The 19,477-nt window shown below is 53.2% G+C and overlaps 7 protein-coding genes across 7 annotated transcripts; 4 read left to right on the top strand and 3 right to left on the bottom strand.

Annotated features, from left to right (window-relative positions):
* Positions 1-448: 448 nt before the first annotated feature.
* Positions 449-2,337, bottom strand: BO66DRAFT_419755 (ribosome biosynthesis protein RRB1). Its single transcript, XM_025649833.1, has 3 exons — positions 1,952-2,337; positions 622-1,882; positions 449-565 (listed from the first exon to the last, which is right to left on the bottom strand). The coding sequence occupies exons 1-3, from the start codon at positions 2,148-2,150 to the stop codon at positions 541-543; spliced, it is 1,485 nt and encodes a 494-aa protein (XP_025504934.1). The 5' UTR covers positions 2,151-2,337; the 3' UTR covers positions 449-540.
* Positions 2,338-3,235: 898 nt separating this feature from the next.
* BO66DRAFT_320772 (Spg1/Tem1 GTP-binding protein) lies at positions 3,236-4,337 on the top strand (the record flags this gene model as incomplete). The annotated part of the gene is made up of 4 exons (XM_025643685.1): positions 3,236-3,707; positions 3,771-4,063; positions 4,114-4,188; positions 4,239-4,337. The coding sequence occupies 4 exons, from the start codon at positions 3,236-3,238 to the stop codon at positions 4,335-4,337; spliced, it is 939 nt and encodes a 312-aa protein (XP_025504933.1).
* Positions 4,338-5,533: 1,196 nt separating this feature from the next.
* On the top strand, positions 5,534-7,042 carry BO66DRAFT_372107 (sterigmatocystin 8-O-methyltransferase precursor; the record flags this gene model as incomplete). Its single annotated transcript, XM_025645486.1, has 4 exons — positions 5,534-5,695; positions 5,748-5,874; positions 5,937-6,063; positions 6,127-7,042. 4 exons carry the CDS (start codon positions 5,534-5,536, stop codon positions 7,040-7,042), a joined length of 1,332 nt encoding a protein of 443 aa, XP_025504932.1.
* Positions 7,043-7,399: 357 nt separating this feature from the next.
* Positions 7,400-9,165, bottom strand: BO66DRAFT_372104 (beta-glucosidase; the record flags this gene model as incomplete). The annotated part of the gene is made up of 1 exon (XM_025645485.1): positions 7,400-9,165. A coding segment is annotated over one exon (1,766 nt), but the record flags the coding sequence as incomplete, so codon positions are not given.
* A 1,463-nt stretch (positions 9,166-10,628) lies between these two features.
* On the top strand, positions 10,629-12,833 carry BO66DRAFT_448938 (sugar porter family MFS transporter; the record flags this gene model as incomplete). Its single annotated transcript, XM_025651766.1, has 5 exons — positions 10,629-10,806; positions 10,857-11,202; positions 11,259-11,555; positions 11,608-12,262; positions 12,699-12,833. The coding sequence occupies 5 exons, from the start codon at positions 10,629-10,631 to the stop codon at positions 12,831-12,833; spliced, it is 1,611 nt and encodes a 536-aa protein (XP_025504930.1).
* A 1,656-nt stretch (positions 12,834-14,489) lies between these two features.
* On the top strand, positions 14,490-15,401 carry BO66DRAFT_58290 (uncharacterized protein). The gene is made up of 2 exons (XM_025653422.1): positions 14,490-15,174; positions 15,199-15,401. Exons 1-2 carry the CDS (start codon positions 14,578-14,580, stop codon positions 15,259-15,261), a joined length of 660 nt encoding a protein of 219 aa, XP_025504929.1. The 5' UTR covers positions 14,490-14,577; the 3' UTR covers positions 15,262-15,401.
* A 1,627-nt stretch (positions 15,402-17,028) lies between these two features.
* On the bottom strand, positions 17,029-19,279 carry BO66DRAFT_448937 (putative ABC transporter; the record flags this gene model as incomplete). The annotated part of the gene is made up of 7 exons (XM_025651765.1): positions 17,029-17,151; positions 17,220-17,386; positions 17,450-17,635; positions 17,687-17,731; positions 17,801-18,744; positions 18,805-18,889; positions 18,958-19,279. 7 exons carry the CDS (start codon positions 19,277-19,279, stop codon positions 17,029-17,031), a joined length of 1,872 nt encoding a protein of 623 aa, XP_025504928.1.
* Between the last annotated feature and the right edge of the window lie 198 nt (positions 19,280-19,477).

Here is a 19,477-nt window from a genome sequence, read left to right as displayed (position 1 = left end):
CCCTGGGAAAGCCAATCTGTCTCCCGAGTCACGAGTGCTCTTGATGAGAGAATATCCTAGTGTGGATCTAGCTCGTGGTGATCATAGCTTATCTCTTGGTTGTAAAGTCTGAAGACATGCAGGCCTGCCCCTCCCTTGCTGTAAGTATTTTGATCTGCTGCACTGCGTTTTCTCTAAGTTGGAAAACAGGTGTCAATATGCAGTGGTTACAAATCACCGGTTTCCGAGCATTGCAATAGTAGCAGAAGCCGCGCAAAGCGCAACTGGCAAAAGGCGATATGCGTAGCTGCACGTGGAAGATCGGCCCTCAATATACTGTTTCTGGCTCGATATGCAGCAACATGCATCAGGCTGCGCTCATGGGTGTCACATGACCACTGGGCTACAATATGGTTGCCATGGATTGTCTCTACCTGAGATTGTACCAAAAAGACCATCATTGATTCTAATTCATCAGATACTAAAGTCATAAAAAGTGGTATAAACGCAACCCCAACTACCTGTATGCTATCGTCGAATTCACACTTTTGTATTCCTCGTTTAAACGCTGATCGTCTTGAAGACACTGCACAAATTATTAGCATCCAACCCTCAAAAAGAACATCAGAAAGCATGACTTACCCAAAGCCACCGCCGCCGGTAGCCATGATGGTGCCAGGCATCTGGGCCTGCCAGTGTACCTCCTTGACTGAGTCCATGTAGTGGACGAACAACAACTGCGGGGGGACCTCTTGCATCGCAGCATCCCGGTTCTCCTCTTCATCCAACTCAACGGCCAAATCCCACAACGTAACGGTGTTATCAGCAGAACCGACCGCGACAACACTGTCGTCGGTGGGGTGCCACTCAATACTCGTGACAGGCTCGCGGTGGAAGTCGAACGACGCGACCGGAGAAGCCTTAGTCGGGGCGGAGGAAGCGCTGGGCTTCCAATGTCTCAGATCCCAGACGGCCCACTGACCGTCATCAGCGCCGGTTGCGAGCAGGTGGAAAGTCTGGTTTGACCAGCTCATGACGTTCACATCGGTGTTCGAAACCTGCACATCAACGGCGGGCTTACGCGACTTAGACCGAACATCCCAAACCTTGACGGTTCCGTCACTGCTGGCGGAGGCGAAGACGTTCTTCTCGTTCGGGGACCACTGGAGTTCTTCGACGGAAGATCTGTGACCGGTGAAGGGACGGGTGTCGGTCACCCAGCCGCCTCCCTCGGTACGAGTCGTCACGTAGATCAAGCCGTCGTTGTCACCAGTCAACAGCTTGCCAAGGGGCTGCAACGGAGACCAGTCAAGGGCGTAACCTTCCGACTTGTGCATGCGCAAGGTAGAGAGGGGCTTGGATGCCGAGGGAGGGAGCATGGTACCAGGGACATCGAAGCTGGTGAGATGAGGGGTGACATCGTGGATGACGACTTGCGAATTCTCGAGCATAGTGGCGGTGATGGTCTGAGGGGGCTTGGAGTAGTCGCCCGACTGGTTGGGAGTCTGGTGAGCGCGGATACGGTTGGTCGTTGATCCGAGAGGGATGCTCTTGTGCTCAAGGATGGCTTCGCCCATGTCGTCGTCGGAATCCGAGTCGCTCTCGGAGTCCGTCTCATTATCTTTCTCCATCTTGCTCAATCCGCTCAGCTTAAGAACCATCAGCTCGTTCTCCTTGGCGCGCTTGCCCTCGGCTTGTGTACCCGCAACGGCGTAGACGGTCGCGGGGTAGGTCTTGCGGTTGTCGCCCAGGTTGTCGCGGACGATATCGAAGGAGAGACAGGGCCATGGTGTGCTGAGGGTGTGAAGCATGTCGTACGTGGTCGGGTCGGGCGACAGGACCTCTCCGGGGGCGAGCTTCGTTCTTCCGGGAATGAAAGTCTGCTTGTCGACATCCATGGCTTCTGCGGGGAGCGAGTGTTGTTAGGACTTTCTGGGCGCTCCAAGTGGTTCAATAAGATATCGTAGCGTACCTCTTTCCTCTTCCTCACGCTCTGCATCCGGACGACCATCCACACCGGCCTCGAGAACCTCATCTTCACTTTCGAACTCGTCCTCGTACTCGTCCTCGAACTCTCCCATCTCATCGGGGGGGTTCTCGGTGATCGGGCGCTCGCCGGCCTTGAGCGCGGCGGACTGCTCGTCGGCGGCGTCGGCAGATCTCTTCGACATTGTGTATAGGTTGATGTGTAGGGATTGTCCTCGAAGGAAAGAAACAGCTGTCGACGAGCCAGTCGTGCAGCGGGACGATAGGAAGAGGGAAGAGGAGCCTGGGGGGGGTGGAAAATTGACTGATTAGGGTTCGGAGAACATTTTTTCCATGATTTTTTTTCTGTTTCTGTTGCGCCGCGGGCGAAATTCACGGGACAGGCACACTTTACCTATCGCGGACTAGTGGCGATCGGAGAATGGCTGCCCGCTTTTTCTGCTGGGCGGGCGGCTGTGGTTGAAGATGGAAGGTGAAGGCAGACACTGCACTGCACTGTGAAACTGAGAGCGACCAACCTCCATCGAGAGCTGCCCTGAGGCTTCGATTTCCCTTCTTGCTTCTTGCCGCTTGCTTCCACACCCACTTCTCCCACTCCCACCCACCCGCTCCCCCCTCAAGGGGCTACCAATTATTTCTCTTAGCTCAACTCAGCTCAACTCAGCTCTGCTCAGCTCATTCCTCCCCGTTAACCGTTAACCATCACCCCCTCTCTCTGTTTACTTTTCTATCCAAGGCGTTTATCTAATCTTCTTCTTTTCATCTCTCTGGTTTGTTGCTTCGTTGCTCCTCAAAGTCTGGCCCCTGCTTTTGGACCGTTTCCTTCCTTGAAGCTCCGTCGTCCCATGGCTGCGTGCCTTGGCTGCTAGTGCACCTGTCACATTACCTGGGCTCCTCCTGCAACAAAAGGTGCACACTCATTGATCACTCTATCAACAATAACTACCCCTCCCCCCTCCCCCCCTCCCCCCCCCGTCTCTCCAGGGACCCTCCTTGAAGAACTTTCCAGCCCTTGCTACTCATTGTTGACTCGCCAACATGGCGCTGACAAATTTGTCTGACAATCCGGCAGTCCTATTCTTTGCGACCGAATTTCACTACATGCGTTCCGACCAAACATCGCTCTGATCTCGCACCCACAAATTTGGTCGGTCTTAGCATCCCCGCTCCACCGTCTCCGTCCGGACCTCGACCGTGTTTACGTCCAGCGCTAACCAAACCACGCCATCCAGGAACACCCTCCAGACCTCCATCCACACATCTCCCCGTTATGGATACGTCACAATTTAACATGGCTGGTGCCTCCGAGCCCGCCGACCAGCTCGAGCAGGAGCAGGCGCAGAGCATGGATCTCCCTACACCCACTCAGCATGGAATGGTCGCCGCGGCGGACGAGACCATGATCGCAAATGGTTACAGCAGCGACTCCCGCGCCCACTACTCTTCCCACGACTTCCAGTCCCCCGCCCGAGATTACCACTCTCAAGACGGCGAAGCCCCTCGATCGAACTATCCCTCGCAATTGCCTTCCTCCTCAAGGCCTAGCTCCGGCCACTCCAACCATCCAGACCGTCTCGTATCACAACCGTCACAGGATGTCAGCCACAAGCAAACATCGTCGCAAGCGAAGAACAGCGTGGTGATCAAGGTGGGGATGGTGGGGGATGCTCAGATCGGAAAGACGAGTCTTATGGTGAAATATGTGGAAGGCAGCTGGGATGAGGATTACATTCAGACTCTGGGTATGTGGGGATGAAATCGTGTTCACCCCCAATTTGCGAGCCGTGCTGATGTTGGATGACAAGGTGTCAACTTCATGGAGAAGACCATCTCGATCCGGAATACGGAGATCACATTCTCGATCTGGGATCTTGGTGGCCAGCGCGAGTTTGTCAACATGCTTCCGCTCGTCTGTAATGACGCAGTGGCTATTCTTTTCATGTTTGACCTCACGCGCAAGAGCACCCTGAACTCGATCAAGGAGTGGTATCGCCAAGGCCGTGGATTCAACAAGACTGCCATTCCCTTTTTGATTGGCACTAAGTATGATCACTTTGTCAACTTTCCCCGGGAGGACCAGGAAGAAATTTCCATTCAGGTGAGCTACTGCGGGTCCCTAGTCTTGAAACGTTTGCTAACGGCGCACAGGCCAAGCGCTTCGCCAAGGCAATGAAAGCCAGCCTGATCTTCAGTAGCACCAGTCATAGCATCAATGTCCAGAAGGTCAATCACAAATCTTTCATCTGTTCGTACTCATCTAACCCAGACTGCAGATTTTCAAGATCGTTCTCGCCAAAGCTTTTGACCTGAAGTGTACCATCCCTGAAATCGAAAACATTGGCGAGCCTCTGTTGTTGTACAAAAATGTTTGAGAGACATGACAAACGAAGTGGGATGAACGATTACGTGCCTAGGACGACGTGATGTTGATGAACGAAGTTTCCCCTCCTTTGGGTGCTAGGATGCGTTAGCTCCTTCTGCCGGATCCTCGAGGATCAGAGCTAGACTGGTCCGTGTTGGTGTTCTTTTTCAAACCTGTTTTTCTCAATCACCCTCTCTTATTTCCATTTTGTCCTTCATAAGCATTGGGGTGCGCCTGGATTTTCCTTCATTTCATCGCTTGACTTACTACTTTCACAGTGTGTTAAATTCCCCACCTGTTCACCTGTTCATTATCTCATTGTTTTCAAGCGCTCATTTGCGGGCTGTGTCTGTCAATATTATTTCCCCGTCTGGGTCATTGCACAATAGAGCAGGAGTGCTCGGTCCCAGCATTGGTCTGATATGTTCTTCTGTTCGTGTCGTTTACGCTCCTCGAGGAGATCCTTTTCTTTTGTTGATAATATAATTTGACCTATGTCAGTTTGAAAAGAGTAGATACTACCGACGTAGGCACCCTGCAGACTCTGTCCTAGGGACCATCAACTTGCCTACTACAATCTTCATATGCCGATCGTGGGTTGAATCAAAATTGTCGGACATGCACAACGCACAGGTTTAGCTTACACGGAAATCACCTTCGTCTCATAGAATCATCTATTGTACTATTATAGTCATCAAAGACTCAGACTAAGCTGTTCCTCAGTGTACAACGTATAGCAGGATCGAAGAATGGCAAGATACTAGCTTATTAGTGTAGTAGGATAATCAAGCTACAATGAGTGGCTGTACAGTACGGAGTAGCGCTTGTCTTATCGCAACGTGAGTCTCGGACCCGGGTTCGGCCTCGGCCTTGCTTTCGGACATGGCAATTCTCCGCGCCCAGTTCTCGGGATTTTCAGCCTTGTTTGCTAGCTGGACTCCACAACCATAGCTCTCCATGCCTGTCCCAGCCTCCCGGGGTCTGCTCCACTTGCTTCAGGAGTTATACGAGCGTGAACGATCCCTGTTTCAACGTGTGGTCTCGGTATCCCCGAATTACCCGGCCCCCTAAGCTTTATCTCCGTCGACCGGTTCAAGATGAGGAACTATATAATCGTTATCCCAACGAAGGATGCCCGGATAAATGCAACCATCCTGATCAAGACACACACATCACAAAATTGCAGGCTTGAACCAAACGAGCACAATGAGCCAGTCTGACCTTCTTCACCTTATCAACTCTCTGGCCAACTATCCAGCACTGGAGACCGTTGACGAGCCCACGCGAAAGCAGCTCCTCGAGAGCATTGAGAAACTACGACGCAAAGTCGAGACTCCGACCGACTTCACAATTCGAACTGTCTTCGGGGTATGTTTGTGGTTAATCTCACGAGATGAGAGTCGAGGCTGACACACCACAGAGCCACCAAGCAATGGTACTACGACTGGCTGTGGATCTGGGACTTTTCGATGCCATCGCTCAACAAGGCGGCACGGCCACCACAGCCCAGCTAGCTGAAGCCACTGGAGGCGACGAGCTTCTCGTCTGTACGTTCAATGTTCCCAAGAATGTCGCCTAGTCTCGTGCTCAGACTAATACCACCTACCAGCCCGCATCATGCGCTTCCTTGCCGTCATCAACATCTTCGAAGAACTCGCCCCATCAACCTACAGAACCACACCTCTGGCTGCAGCATACACCTCGCAATCTCCTCTCTCTGCCATCGTGATCCACGCGTACGTCCGCCCAACCCCCCTGCCTCTAGCCCCTAAATCGCCCTTCTAATGCAAGTTCAACAGAACATACACCCTAGTCACAATGTCCCAACTCCCGGCCTACTTCGCCGAAGCCGGCTGGAAAAGCCCGGACGACGCCACGAACGGGCCCTTCCAACACACGCACCGCACCACTCAGACCTTCTTCGAGCACCTCGGCACCAACCCGCACCTCCAGCAGGCCTTCAACGCAGTCATGTCCCTGGACTTCCGGCGCAGCAGCTCGGCCAAGCAATGGTTCGAGCTGTATCCGATCGAATCGAAACTCTTCCCTGCGACCACCACCACCACCACCACCACCGCAGACGAAGACGAAGAACCAAACCGCGCAACCCTAGTCGACGTCGGCGGCTCCCAGGGCAAAGACCTCCTAGCTTTGTGTCGGCATCTCTCCATCCCACCACCACCACCACCGGCATCAACAACCGACCCTTCTCTCCAAACCCAAACCCAACCCCAACCCCCCACGCATCCCCAACCAAAACTGATCCTCCAAGACCTCCCCGCTGTCATCGCCTCCATCCCCACCTCCATATCCACCACATTCCCGGGGTGCATCACCCTGCAGCCGCACAACTTCTTCGATGAGCAGCCGACCCGCCGCGCGCGGGCGTACTTCCTGCGCACGGTCCTGCACGACTGGCCCGATCGGCAGGCGCTGCAGATCCTGGGGCGGCTGCGCGACGCGATGGCGGAGGACTCGGTGCTGCTCGTCAATGAGGGGGTGGTGCCCGAGACGCGCGCGGGGTTGATGGCCGTGCAGACGGATTTTATTATGCTGTGTAACTACGGGGCGTTGGAGCGGACGAGGGCGCAGTGGGTGGATCTGTTGGAGAGGGGTGGGTTTGAGGTCTGTGGGGTTTATGGGGAGGACGAACAGCAACGGCAGCAGGGGGGGCATGTGGTGTTTGAGGCGAGGGTGAGGCGAGCTTCTTCGTGAGATGGGTCTTGGGAGAGGGAGATGTGGGTGTTCGGTGTTTTGGGCTTAATGATTTCTGGTTTTTTAGATATCAGGAGAGAGATATACTGAAGCATTGCAGAGCGTGGGAGCCATTGAGTCTATAATTACTGGATTCAATGTTCGTGCGAGAGTGATACTATATCATATTTGCTGAGTGTTTTCTTTTCTTTTCTTTTTTTCTGTTGCTGACTTGGTTTATCTTCTATTATATCCTCAGGGAAATGAACTGATGCCTTGCTAGCAAGGCACCTCCTTGGCCGAAGAAATCCCTCGCCGGGCATCGTGCTCGATTGTGTTTGGGCCACGATAGCCTGGTGCCACTCGTCGCTCAGCATATCAAGATGCAATATGTTGGTGGAAGAAGTCCACGTAGTCGAAGAAGCTCCGCTTGTACTGGCGCTCGAACCGTCCGTCGGTGCGGTTGACCGTCTGCAGGCCGTACATGTTGGCGTAGCTGCCGAATTCGTCGTTGTCGAGGAAACTCCACGCCAGCGCGCCCACGACATTGATGCCATCCTCGTGGATAGCCGTGACGACCTCGCGCAGGAAGAAGTGGTAGTACAGGGTGCGCTCGAGATCGTAGCGTTGCGCGTTGAGTGAGCGGTTGGCGTCGGCGAAAGGGTTGAAGCCATACTCCGATATCAGGATACCCTTCGGCCGGAAGGTGCTCCAGAGGTAGCCGAGCTGCTGGCGCACGTACTGCGGCGCGATGTAGGCGTAGTCGTTGGACGCCTCGCCCATGAGCCAGCCGTTGGCCTGGACGTTGGTGAGCGTGGCGCAGGACGGCCAGAGCGGGTTACTGGAGTTGGCGGCGCAAGCCTCGATGCCCTCGGGCGCCGGAGAGGCAAACTGCGCGGTGTACGGGTCGATGGAGATGAAGTCAACAGTGTTCTTCACCGTGGCGAGCTCCTCGTCTGTCAGCGCGTCGATGGTGATTTTGGGGGTGCTGAGCACCTCGGACGGGATCTGCTCGCCGAGGAGGAGCGGATTGCCCATGATGCCGAGGATGAAGGCCTGATAGCGCTGGGCGCTGGTGGTGTGGGTGTTGTTGGTCGGGTCAAGAGGCAGCGCGAGGTTGTTGGCGAATTTCAGGGTGATTTGAGCCGTGCCGCCTAGGGTCTCCTTGTACCAGTGGTAAGCGGCAGCGTGTGCGAGGAGTATGTCCTTGAGAATACTGTATGACTTTGCGACGCTGCCCACGGAGATGTTGGGCTCGTTGAAGGTGACCCAGTATGGTACCCGATCGGCGTACCGAGTCATCACTTGTTTGGCATAGTACAGATAGTGCGTGGTCAAATTGCCCATGTCCGCAACCACAGACGGCGGATAGTCGGCATGGACCAGGGTCACGATAGGGGTGACCCCGTACTCCAGACAGGTGTTGATCACGTCATCGTAATGAGCCAAGCCCTCGGTATTCACAGGCGATCCAGCCACTCCAAAAGGGACAATGCGGCTCCAGGAGATGGAAAACGAGTAGTAGGGAACACCCAGCGCAGCCAGTCGCGCAATGTCTTGTTTGTACAGATAATAGTTCATGGTGGCCACATTGGCATCGCTAGCACTGTCGTTCGACTGGAGTGCGCCAATGGTGTCTAGAATACTTGGTCCTCGGCCTCCCAGCTGAAGGCCTCCTTCAATCTGCCATGCACTGCCTGCAACGCCCCAGATGAAGTTTTCGGGAAGCTTCTTTTCCGGGTTCGCCAGGTACGGAGTCAGAGCCGGTGGAAATACCAGCTCACTGCTTGGAACCGGGGTAGGAGAGACTGTCGTTGTAAAGGGAGGCCCTGAAGAGTAGGATAACGACGCCCAGAGCTCATTGTATGCTTCCCGGTCATACTCAGTCTCCGAGCCGAGATCAGCCGTTGTGGTGGGCTCGAGGCTGTAGGTAGTGTAGGTGACACCTGTGGGCAGGAGGATCGATGCTTCACTGAAAGGTGGAGCGAATGGGGTAGCAAAGGAGATAGGAGAAGGCAGTGGTGTTGCATAACGGTTCGATGTGAGCTGAGTATAACTGAAAGAGCTGTACCGGTAGGCTGGAGTCTCGAAAGATGCAGTCACGGTGGGGGAAGCATGTGGCGAGCTGGAGTGTGCTACCATCGCCTCTCCCAACTGGCTCCCCACCAAGGCCGTGGTCAGAATCGTATCTTTGAGCAACATGGTAAGCGGACTGACCAGGTCTACCTGGTCGATGGTCCTGTCAGGTCGGAGTTGCAGGAACTCTCTCCACCGTGGGACTAGGTAGGTTTCTTTCCTGTATTTATAGTCATGGTCGAGCACCATTCTCTCCCGAGCCCACCCGCTATAGCAGAGTCAGGGTCGCACCAGAAAAAGATTGAGATCTGCAGAATGGAGTGTAACCTTGAAATGGTGCTGTGTGGGGGTGAAGACGCCCTTGTGAGCTGTGGGCATGGCGACATACGTAGCTTCTTCCCCCACACTTCCCCGCAACTTCGTCAGACCATATCCCGAGGTATTACCGATGATAAACCGCAAAGAAGGACTGTCGGGAAATCCGGAGAGGTGATTCAAACGACGAGAGCTGAATGTGGATTGTGGGGAGTGTTGCGGGGAAACATCATCAGACCCTGCCAGTGATCATGGTGGATTGCTCAGCTTTGATTGCTGATTGCTAGAATCGGCAAGTCGATTTCGGCCCCACCCCGTCGGACAATTCCAGTTGTCACCCCAAGGTCTTCTTCCCCAGTCAGAGATGGCCTTGGTTTGAAGTCCCCTCACGTCATTATATCAATGCTGGTTTGAACCAACTTAAAGGGTCTCTGTCCACGCTGGCACATGCTTTACTTTTGGAGCCTCTCGTCCATGTCCACATATTCTCCTCACCCCAAGGGCAGGTCTTCCTACATTCGACAATAAATCAAGCAGCAAGCAACGAATTTCCTGACAAGCAGCTTCCTACAGCATCACATCTGCTAGGAGAGTGAAAACCATTATCTCAGAGCTTCAAGGTCAAGAAGCCTGACAGAGGGGGGTGCCTCCCACATTGCGTGATTGGTATGCATACCAGGACTCATCTGCGCGCATCTATACTCGAGAGCGGAGGCTGCATCAACATTTATAAACTCGTACTAACCCAGCTTTCCCTCGAATCTGCGCACGAAAGATACCTCGTTATTATCCGACATGGTCTGATCCTTGAAGGTCGGATAAATCGAATCGATCTCGACCCCGCAAATGCTTTGACTGCAGCCCGCAAATCAGGGTCTGGGCGACGCGCGCCTCCGCAGGAAATATGCCTGAAGCAGGACAAGCCATGCGAGAGTCAAGGTTGGCATCCAAGCTGCCGGTATCTTGGCCATCATGAGTCCAAAGAATAGTCGCTGAGATAACCAAATGCATGTTGGAATCCCACCAATCCCCCGTAGCAAATATTGCCGGATGGCTCAGAATCACTGCAAGCTGAAGCGGCGCCCAACTTCCTTGACATGGCTGTGGCTTCCCCGCTGATAGAGGCATATAATGATGGGGATACCCCGGATTCTCCACAATCTCCACGGCCTCCACAGTGTTTAAGAAGCATTATCAGATCCAGGGTCGTATCAAGATGAAACCGAAGGTCTACCAATTTGTGGTGGCCCTTTTTGCTGCCTTTGGATCCTTCCTTTACGGTTATGACCTGGGTGTCATCGCCTCCGTCGTTGCGTCAGACTCTTTTGTCAACAAGTTCTTGACTCATAATGGGAGCGTGATCTCTGGAACAGTTGTGTCCTTGTTCACAGCTGGTAAGCCACAAGCCTCCGCTCCTAATGTGCTTGCAATTAATCCTGTACAGGTGCGTTCTTTGGAGCCCTAGGAGCGGGCTACACTGACCCACTCGGTCGTCGCGCAACCCTCGTATTGGGATCCGTGCTGTTCTGTATCGGAGGCATCCTCCAAACAGCAGCCGTCAACGTTGGCATGTTGCTGTTCTCACGCATCTTTGCTGGTTTCGGGATAGGTATTCTTGTCGAAACCGTCCCTATGTTCCAGGCAGAGATTGCACATGCCAGCATCCGAGGTATTTTGGGGTCACTTCAGCAGACCATGCTGGGCATCGGTGCATTATCCGCGTCTTGGATTGGATACGGTTGTGAAAAGTCTTGGGCCAATACTGGCGATAGCGTTCAGTGGCGACTTCCGTGAGCGACACTACCTCAATAGACTAGGAATTGTCTAACAAACCACTTCCGGACAGTCTAGCACTCCAGCTGGTTCCTGCTATTGGCCTAGCTTCATGCATCTACTTCTTCCCCGAGTCACCTCGCTGGCTTATTGACCACGATCGTCACGAAGAAGGATTGCACAACCTGGCTCGCCTGCACGCCAACGGTAACATCGACGACCCATATGTCCGGGCCGAGTATGAATTGATCCAGCGTCAGATCGAGGAGGAGCATCAGCACGCCGCCAAGTCCTATAAGGAGTTGTTTGCTAACCGTTCCAACACACGTCGCATCATTCTTGCGTGTGCCTGTCAAGCATCCAGCCAGATGTGAGCCTCTATCCCACTCACCCTTCAAGCGTCTCGTCTTACCATCTCTAAGGACCGGCGTCTCCGCCATCCAATACTTCTCCCCAGCCATCTTCGCGCAAATTGGAATCTCCACCTCAAAAACACTTCTCTACCAAGGCATCAACTCGATCATCGGCGAGCTCGCCCAATTCATCTTCTTTTTCCTCATCGACCGCGTTGGCCGTCGCCCATTGCAAATCGGAGGCAACATCGCCTGTGGGGTTGCCTTTATCATCGGCGCCTCGCTCCTGTCGCAGTACCCTCCCGACTCCACCAACACGGCCGCGCATTGGGCTTTCATTGTTGCCAGTACCTGGGTCTTCAATTTCTGTTTCTGTGCCTCGGGGACCATGTCATGGATCATTCCCGCTGAGATCTTCAACACCGCCACCCGCGCCAAAGGCATCTCGCTGGCGACCATGGTATCGTTCGCATTCAACACGATGATCGCGCAGGTCACGCCCATCGCGCTGGAGCGCATCGGCTGGCGGTATTACTTGTTGTTCATCGTGTGTGACTTCGGCAATGCGCTGTTCTTCTATATGTTCTTGCCGGAAACAAAAGGGCTGTCGCTGGAGGTGATGGACGATTTGTTCACCAACGCACCATTGTTGGTGCCTGGCAGCCGGTGGGAGGTGTCGCCGGAGGTAAATATTGAGAAGGCGTTGGCGCAGGAGGCTGCTGCGGTAGAGTTGGCGGATCGCTTTTCGGTGAAGGGGGATGAGAAAGAGGGCCCTGTGTCCACGAGGGTGGAGGCGGTTTGAGGGGAAGGCCCAATTCTGTCTATATCAAGCTCTGTCAGCTTTATTGAGTCTGCATAGGTAGCTAGCTGTGTAGGCGTTTCCGGGAGCAAGAACAAGAACTCACCTGAAATGTTGAAGCAAGTTATGAATTAAGCAATGGCGATCGCCCTCGCAATGGCCGACTTTGGCGTAGCTCTTACATGTGGAAAGATTTATTCTGGCCGGTTGATGGGTGAGCTCCTAAGTATAGAACTAGAAAGGGGCTATCCCCAAAGGAATCGGTACCGCAAATGGGCACGAGAGTGATGGAAAAAGTCTACCCAATATGCTGACACCTGGCACTGTGTTGTAGTTCGAGTACTATACCTATAGATGCTAGTGCCATCACCACACTACCTGCAACATGAGCATTTTCCTCACCTACCGCAGGCTCCCCTACCCAAGCCCTAACTACCTTTCGGTCCCCGAGCAGGTCTATGATAAATTGACTTGGCTGAGGTACAGTCGGAAGTGATTCACTCGGTCTGCTGCAATCAAGATGTCTATTCCAGAATGATATTGATATTGTGGAGTCTAATCCAGAGCTAAGCCTGTGACTTCTTTGCAGTTCATGCAGGAATTATACAACCAGCCCTGGGACCTCTGTCCAGGTGGAGAGGGCTAATAGACATTACAAGGCATACGTATTGAATCTGTACATGGTCACCTACCTCCTGGATTCACAATAGCCAATCGACGTCCTTGCAATCAATCATGTCTTTTTGCAATCTCTAACATCTTTGTGTACCCTCCATCTTTTAACTTTAACATCTACCACTTTCTTATACTATCCATCCTTCCAGTATCGAAAATACCCATGGATCTTATATACTAAGCCAACACAAGTGACTATGCGGTAGCCTTTTCTCATCTGGAAATATCTTTGATAGTCAAAAATATGTCATCAAGCACCCCAAAAACAATAATCACACTGGGATTAGAGCGATTCAAAAAGCTTCCCATCGTCACCGTGACAAGCCTGATATCCGAAAGAGTTCAGCGCATATATCTTGAACTTCGAAATGATGATTCAACTTTGGATGTGAAAGACATCAAGCCGTTGAGTTCTCGATCCTGAAGAAACGCGTTGGCCTATGCTAGTTCCTGATGCACAACAGGGAAAATTGAAGCGACTGCGAAGTCGCCATGACGGCTTGACGCAGATTGAGGCGCTGGCTAGTTGCCAGATTGATGCCATACGTCTAGCCACCCTTGCCGAACAAAAGGGTGACATCGGGTCGCAGCCATGGGCTCGGGGGTCTACTTCCCGGGCAGGTTCGGTCAACCATCTGTTTGAAGGCCATTGCAGTTACCCTGGGCTTCTACTACTGCGGCTAGCACTGCTATGGTTGCGTCTCTTTCGTGTCTCCCAAGCACCACAGAGGAGGCATTGGCTGGGGGGTGTCTTCTAGTCGAGATCATCTGCGCCTGGGGCTTGATCTTTACGATATCTACTTCTGCAAGCGGAGCAAGTCAGTCTAAAGACTGAAGTCAAACTAAGGGATAACCACGTATGTGGCACTGACTGGTTTGGAATATGTTGGCAGAGTCTTCTTGGATGTATCGTTGTATACCTTAGGCAGTATAGATTAGAATACACTTCTTAACCTCGGGCTCATGATCATCCAGCGTAGAACTAACATGCTGAGCCAGGTGACTATGTCTATATCTCGTCGGCTGGTAGCGTGAGTAAGTCCGGCTATTTCACAATGATCCTTTATCCCGATATGCATACACACAGCAAAGCGCATAGTCACCTTCCAGCAACCTAAAGTCCCGACCTTGGGACGTCGATGGAGTATGAAAGGGAAGAGCCCTTGTACCTTTGACTGAGAACTCTTTCGTGGGCTAGCTACGCCTTTCAAATCGGTGCCAAGTTGGAAAGCGTCTGTAAAGAATAACAAACATGTGTTCAATCCATTCTTTCTACGAACCATACCTTCTTTGATTGCATTGTATCGCAACCCTCCCATAAGCAGGCATTTATCTCTAGGGCTCTTTATATGATCCCCTTCAACCCACGCATACAAGTACGAGAGCACAGAAAGTAGAAGTCATCCCACCCCAAGCACAGATCTATAAATAGGACCCAAGAACCCCGACCTCAATCGAAATCATCATCCCCACCACCACCACCACCACCACCACCACCCCTCACCCAAAACCTTTACTTACCAAACACCCCAACAGCGTTTCCCCCACGACAAAAACATCCCAAAATGACCCGCGTCGGACCAACAACCACCCAGACCACCCCGCACGGGGTGATCGAGATCCAAATCATGAGCGGCGGCCCTCTCAACCTCGTGGTGCTCCGGACCCAGGACCCCCGCTTCGAAGTCGATGACTGGGCACCGGCCCTCCAGCTGCTCCACGAGCAGTGGAGGCGCAGGCGCCAGGACGAGCACCTCGAGTGTCGCGACCAGCCGATCGGAGGGATGATCTGCGTCGGACGTTACATTCGACTGTACATCGAACCCTTGACTGCGGACGGCCACGGCCCGGCCCGGCGCTTCGAGTTCCAGGGCCGCAACGAGTTCGACGACTTCGGGCCGCACGTGCAGCCCTCCGAGGGGATGCCCCCAATCCATTTCCTGGAGTTCATTCGCACTGTGCGCGCGGCCCGTGTTGAACGTGCTGTGTCGCAGCCGGAGGCGGAGGGTGATCTGAAGTCCGATACGAAGACCGGTCTTCAATTGATCGGTTTGCAATTGGAAGTGTTGGAGTATGTAAAATGGCTTAGCCTGGAGCACTTTGAGTCTGAAGGTGAAGTGAAGAAGGGGGAGGATGAGGAGGAGGAGGTGAAGAAGGAGGAGGTGAAGAAGGAGGAGGAGGAGGAGGAGGACGAGATTGAGATGAAGGAGGTGAAGAAGGAGGAAGAGGATGAGGGACAGGCATGTTAGGGATGTCAGTGCCCTTCATAGCTCGTAGCTTTTAGCGCACATGTTCCTTTCTCTTTCTCTCCTTTTCTAACGTAACAAAAGACCAAAAAAAATGATAGTCTGAGATATTATATATTAAATCAATATAAATGCTCACAAAGAAACATCTAGTTTGTCCTTACATAGTCAGAATTATGTTAAGACACTTCTAAACAGAGAGCAGGAACTTGCCACCGGAACTCATCGCAGCCTTTCGGTCTGCTTTATCTTTCCCTTCTTCACCTAGTCGGAATCGACGAATCTATTTTGCTCAGGAATCATACGCCTCGTCGTATCCGGTTCATCTGGGTGTTTCCGCCAATTTATTCCACCCTCGTTCGATCCACCCTTCTTCGAGACAAGGAACCTCTGGTATGATGTCCTGCACTGGACGAGCCCTGGTCCACGAAAACGAGAGCGTCGTGCCAATCCATCGGACCCGGTAGAATCAATCTCAACGCTGTGATTATCCGTAGACTGCGCCCCCAAACTGCTTGGACGCACGCCGGAACCGGGGCCTATCGGCGGGATTTCCCTCAAGATCGCACAAATGCTTCGCAATGCACATGATGATGAGAGTATGCGCCGCCCAGCTGACTTCGCTCCCGGTGAACGACGCCTTTTGGTCGGGTTGTGTCAGGTCTCGGCGGAAGTTGATGCATCAGGAGCCGGTCATGTCCCGGCAGCCACCATCGACGATAGTCAAAAGGATTAGAGGTTCAGTCGAGAAAGAATGCTCCCAAAGACTTCAACGGTCGTGAAGACTTCCGCCACAGCATTTGACATAGTTGTAGCAAAAGCGGGGCCCCGCAATATCGGCAATTATAGTATCCGGCGGGCAAGAGGGTCGGCGTAGCTGTGTATGCCCTCAACCACCCACCCAAAAAAGCAAACCACCACATAGGTGGAACAAAAAGCTCACACTGCCCAGATGCAGCCCGGGATCGTTTGAATCCCTCCAGGGGGCCACATCTTTCATTCCAGTGCCACGAAAACCCCTTTTCTACTCAGGATTTTCTAACCAGTCCTCCTCCCGTAGCACTGGAGAGGGTCGAACCGTCCTGCCACCGACCAGGTCTGATGCAGGATGTTCGCCTCCTCCGGGATTCGAACTGCAGTGCCGCAGCGCAGTGTGGAGTCGCCTTCCACTACGCCATCGGCCTGCTGGGCTACTCGCTAGAGACCGTGCTATAATCATGGAGGAGCGGAGCTGTTCCCAAAGAGGTAAAAGGGATCCCGAGATAATGCCGTGAACCTCTTGGCTGGGTTTCTGGTCTGGACCTCGTGGTACTCGCGCGCACTTCGTTGCTTTCTTGGTATTCCATTGTGGTTATGTATGGTGTATATGTCTAAGTTGCTCTGCTTCTGGTTCTTTACATGTCTATATTGACGACGCCAGATCTGCTAGGTGGTCTACAAGCAAAGCAAGCTATCACCACCCCGCCTCTCTCATTACCTAGAAGAGCCACGGCAAGCACCGGATGCTTCGCAGCCATTCTTCGAAGGTTCGCTTGAGCAGGACGAGGTGCGATCAAGATGACCTCCCCACTCAACTCGATATTACCCGCTAGTGGAATGCTTACTTTTCTCATGTTTTGAGACACCCGACAAAAGGCTCTACCTCCAGCCAACAGATGCAAAAAGCCCATAAGATATGACCCGATATAGCGTCCCGATCAGCAGAAGCAGTCTACGAGCGTGTCAGTCCTGTGATAACAATCATTATGATATGTGGATGGGCTATGATTCTTACCCAATATCAAAGCCAGTCCGGTTATTCTTGTAACCAATAAAATCCGATGCGCCGTCCAATTGATACAGGTAGGCAAACGGCGAAGTGTTCTCGTTGTAGAACGCCTCGGAAAACCATGTCTGTATTCAGAGGTCAGACGCTGCACACACATACACACACACGACAACTCAGTCAAATGATGACTCACCGCAGGCCAAAGATACCAGAACCACCCTAGATGCCACGTCTTCACCAAGGCTAGCCGGGGCGCACAGCCTCCGAGGGCAGAGATGACAAGGCAGCTTAACATGCAGACCAGTGGGCCGTCTTCACGTCGTGTTATGGCGGCCACGATGCAGCCGAGACCGTACATGCCTGTTGTCCTCGGTCAGCTATCCGTTCAAGGGAGCGACAGAAAGAAAGGGGGAAACTACGCACAGTAGAAGTACAGAAAGTCAATCGCCAGCTGAAGTCCAAAGGATATCGTCGGTGTCGCTAGTATCATATAGATGGTAGTGTAGTGTAAGGATGACAGGAACATGCGCAGAAGCACGGAGAGGTTCTTGCCCAGGAAATAGGCGCTCCGGGAATGGCCGGATTGCTGTTCGCGGCGGAAGATCAATTCTGAAAGTTTTGTCAGCAGGTGCAGTATGGAGGAAAGATGGCTGAACATACTTTCTTCCCCTAGTAGCTTGACACCCGGAGGACCGGCTGCACAGGCTACGTGCGGAGGCAAGTGTAAGCGGATCTCATTCAATTCGATCTTCCGGGGCAGCAGCGAGGACTCACCTATGCCCAAGCACGAAAGCAATGCCTGCTCGGCAAGCATGCGGTAGTTCACGGCGCTGGACAGCAACTCAAACGGAGGGTGATAGATCCCTTGGAAGATGTGGCCGTGATACTCGAAAACCGTCAAGCCGATCATGACCCCGATGACGGAGCCCGATACAATCTCCAAGCAGAAACTTGCAGTCTGTCGGGTCTGTTGCACTGTTCCGCGGCAGAACGAGAGCCAGACTTGTTGCGCCCACGCGGCTTTTCGCTGCCGAATGGAGAGGAGAATATCGGGGACTTGTTGTGGAGTGTCGGATGCTGCGCCCGCGTCAGCGTCAGAAATGCCTGTTACTGGCATGCAAGATTTCCCTTCCGTGGCTGGCAGATCTGTATCCTCCCACGCGTGACTAGGGAGGATATCCATGATGATATCCGCTGGATTGCAGAAGGAAGGGAACTCATAGCCAAGGCCTGTGAAGTAGGCTTTAGCGGTGGCGGCTTCGCCAAAATAGACCTGTTTCCCTGAGTTCAGAAGCATGAGGGTATCCAGAAGAGCAAAGATCTCAGCCCTGGGCTGATGAATGACACAGATGACCATGATTCCGCAACGTGAGATCGAACGTAGCAACCTCATCAAGGACAGCGCCGCGGTCGCGTCAAGGCCCGAGGTCGGTTCGTCGAGGATCAACACCTTGGGAGCGGCGGCGAGTTCAAGGCCGATGCTCACCCGTTTGCATTCTCCCCCAGACAATCCTCGTTGTGCGACACTACCCACCATTTGATCCTGCACCTTTGCAAGTCCGAGACAGGCAATCAACGATCCAACATAGTCTTGAATTTCATGGTCGCCCAGCTGCCCGCCCAGCATGACGCGTGCCGAGTGAAGAAGGTTCTCTCGCACGGTCAGCTCAGGAAGAACAAGATCATCTTGGGGGACAAATCCCATCAGCGCTCGCAGCCTGTCAAACGGCAGTTAGTCCCAAGAGACAGAAGATAAGAGCCATGGTATCTGCACATACTCTGCCGGCTTCATCCTATAACCGTTAAGACAGATCTCGCCAGTGCTAGCCTTATTCTTTCCGCCCAAAATGTTGACAAAGCTCGCTACGAAGAAACACTTAGCCTCAACAACACCCACAAGCAACCACACCCAACACCTATGCGCGACCTACATTTCCCTGAGCCAGAGGGGCCCATGACCCCCAGAATCGAGCCAGCTTTGCATGATCCATGCAGACCAGCTAGAATGTCAGTCGGTTTGCCTCGGATTCTGAAACTCAGATCCGCAAAGGTAATTTCCAGCGGCCGCGCTGCAGTATCGTCCACCGACAGAAAGGGAAGGCTCAACAGTCGCGGCACACCTTGCTCCTCTTCTCCCCTTTCCTCCTGCGGCTCCTCAACTTGACCTACCTTATCTCCGCGCCCATTCACATTTGAGAGCCTCGCCCACGACCATAGTCTCGTCAAGTCGGATGACAGAGAGAAGCGCCGCATCCAGATCAGAACCACCACGATGTCCAGTAGAATACACAAGAGTATACCCACTAGATCACGCTGATGTGAGCTTCCTTCCGGACAAAGGGATAGGGCCCTGCACTTGATGGGGTTGGCCGTCCCCACAGGGCAGAAGGAGCCTTGCGGACAAGGCACGGGTGGCGCTCCCCCAGGCGCGCAGTAATTGCCCTCGGGGCA

This window comes from Aspergillus aculeatinus (genome assembly GCF_003184765.1).
Source record: "Aspergillus aculeatinus CBS 121060 unplaced genomic scaffold BO66scaffold_18, whole genome shotgun sequence".
In the NCBI taxonomy this organism is placed as follows: domain Eukaryota; kingdom Fungi; phylum Ascomycota; class Eurotiomycetes; order Eurotiales; family Aspergillaceae; genus Aspergillus; species Aspergillus aculeatinus.
Note: the sequence above shows the minus strand (reverse complement) of the source record. Positions and strands in the feature narration are given on the sequence as shown.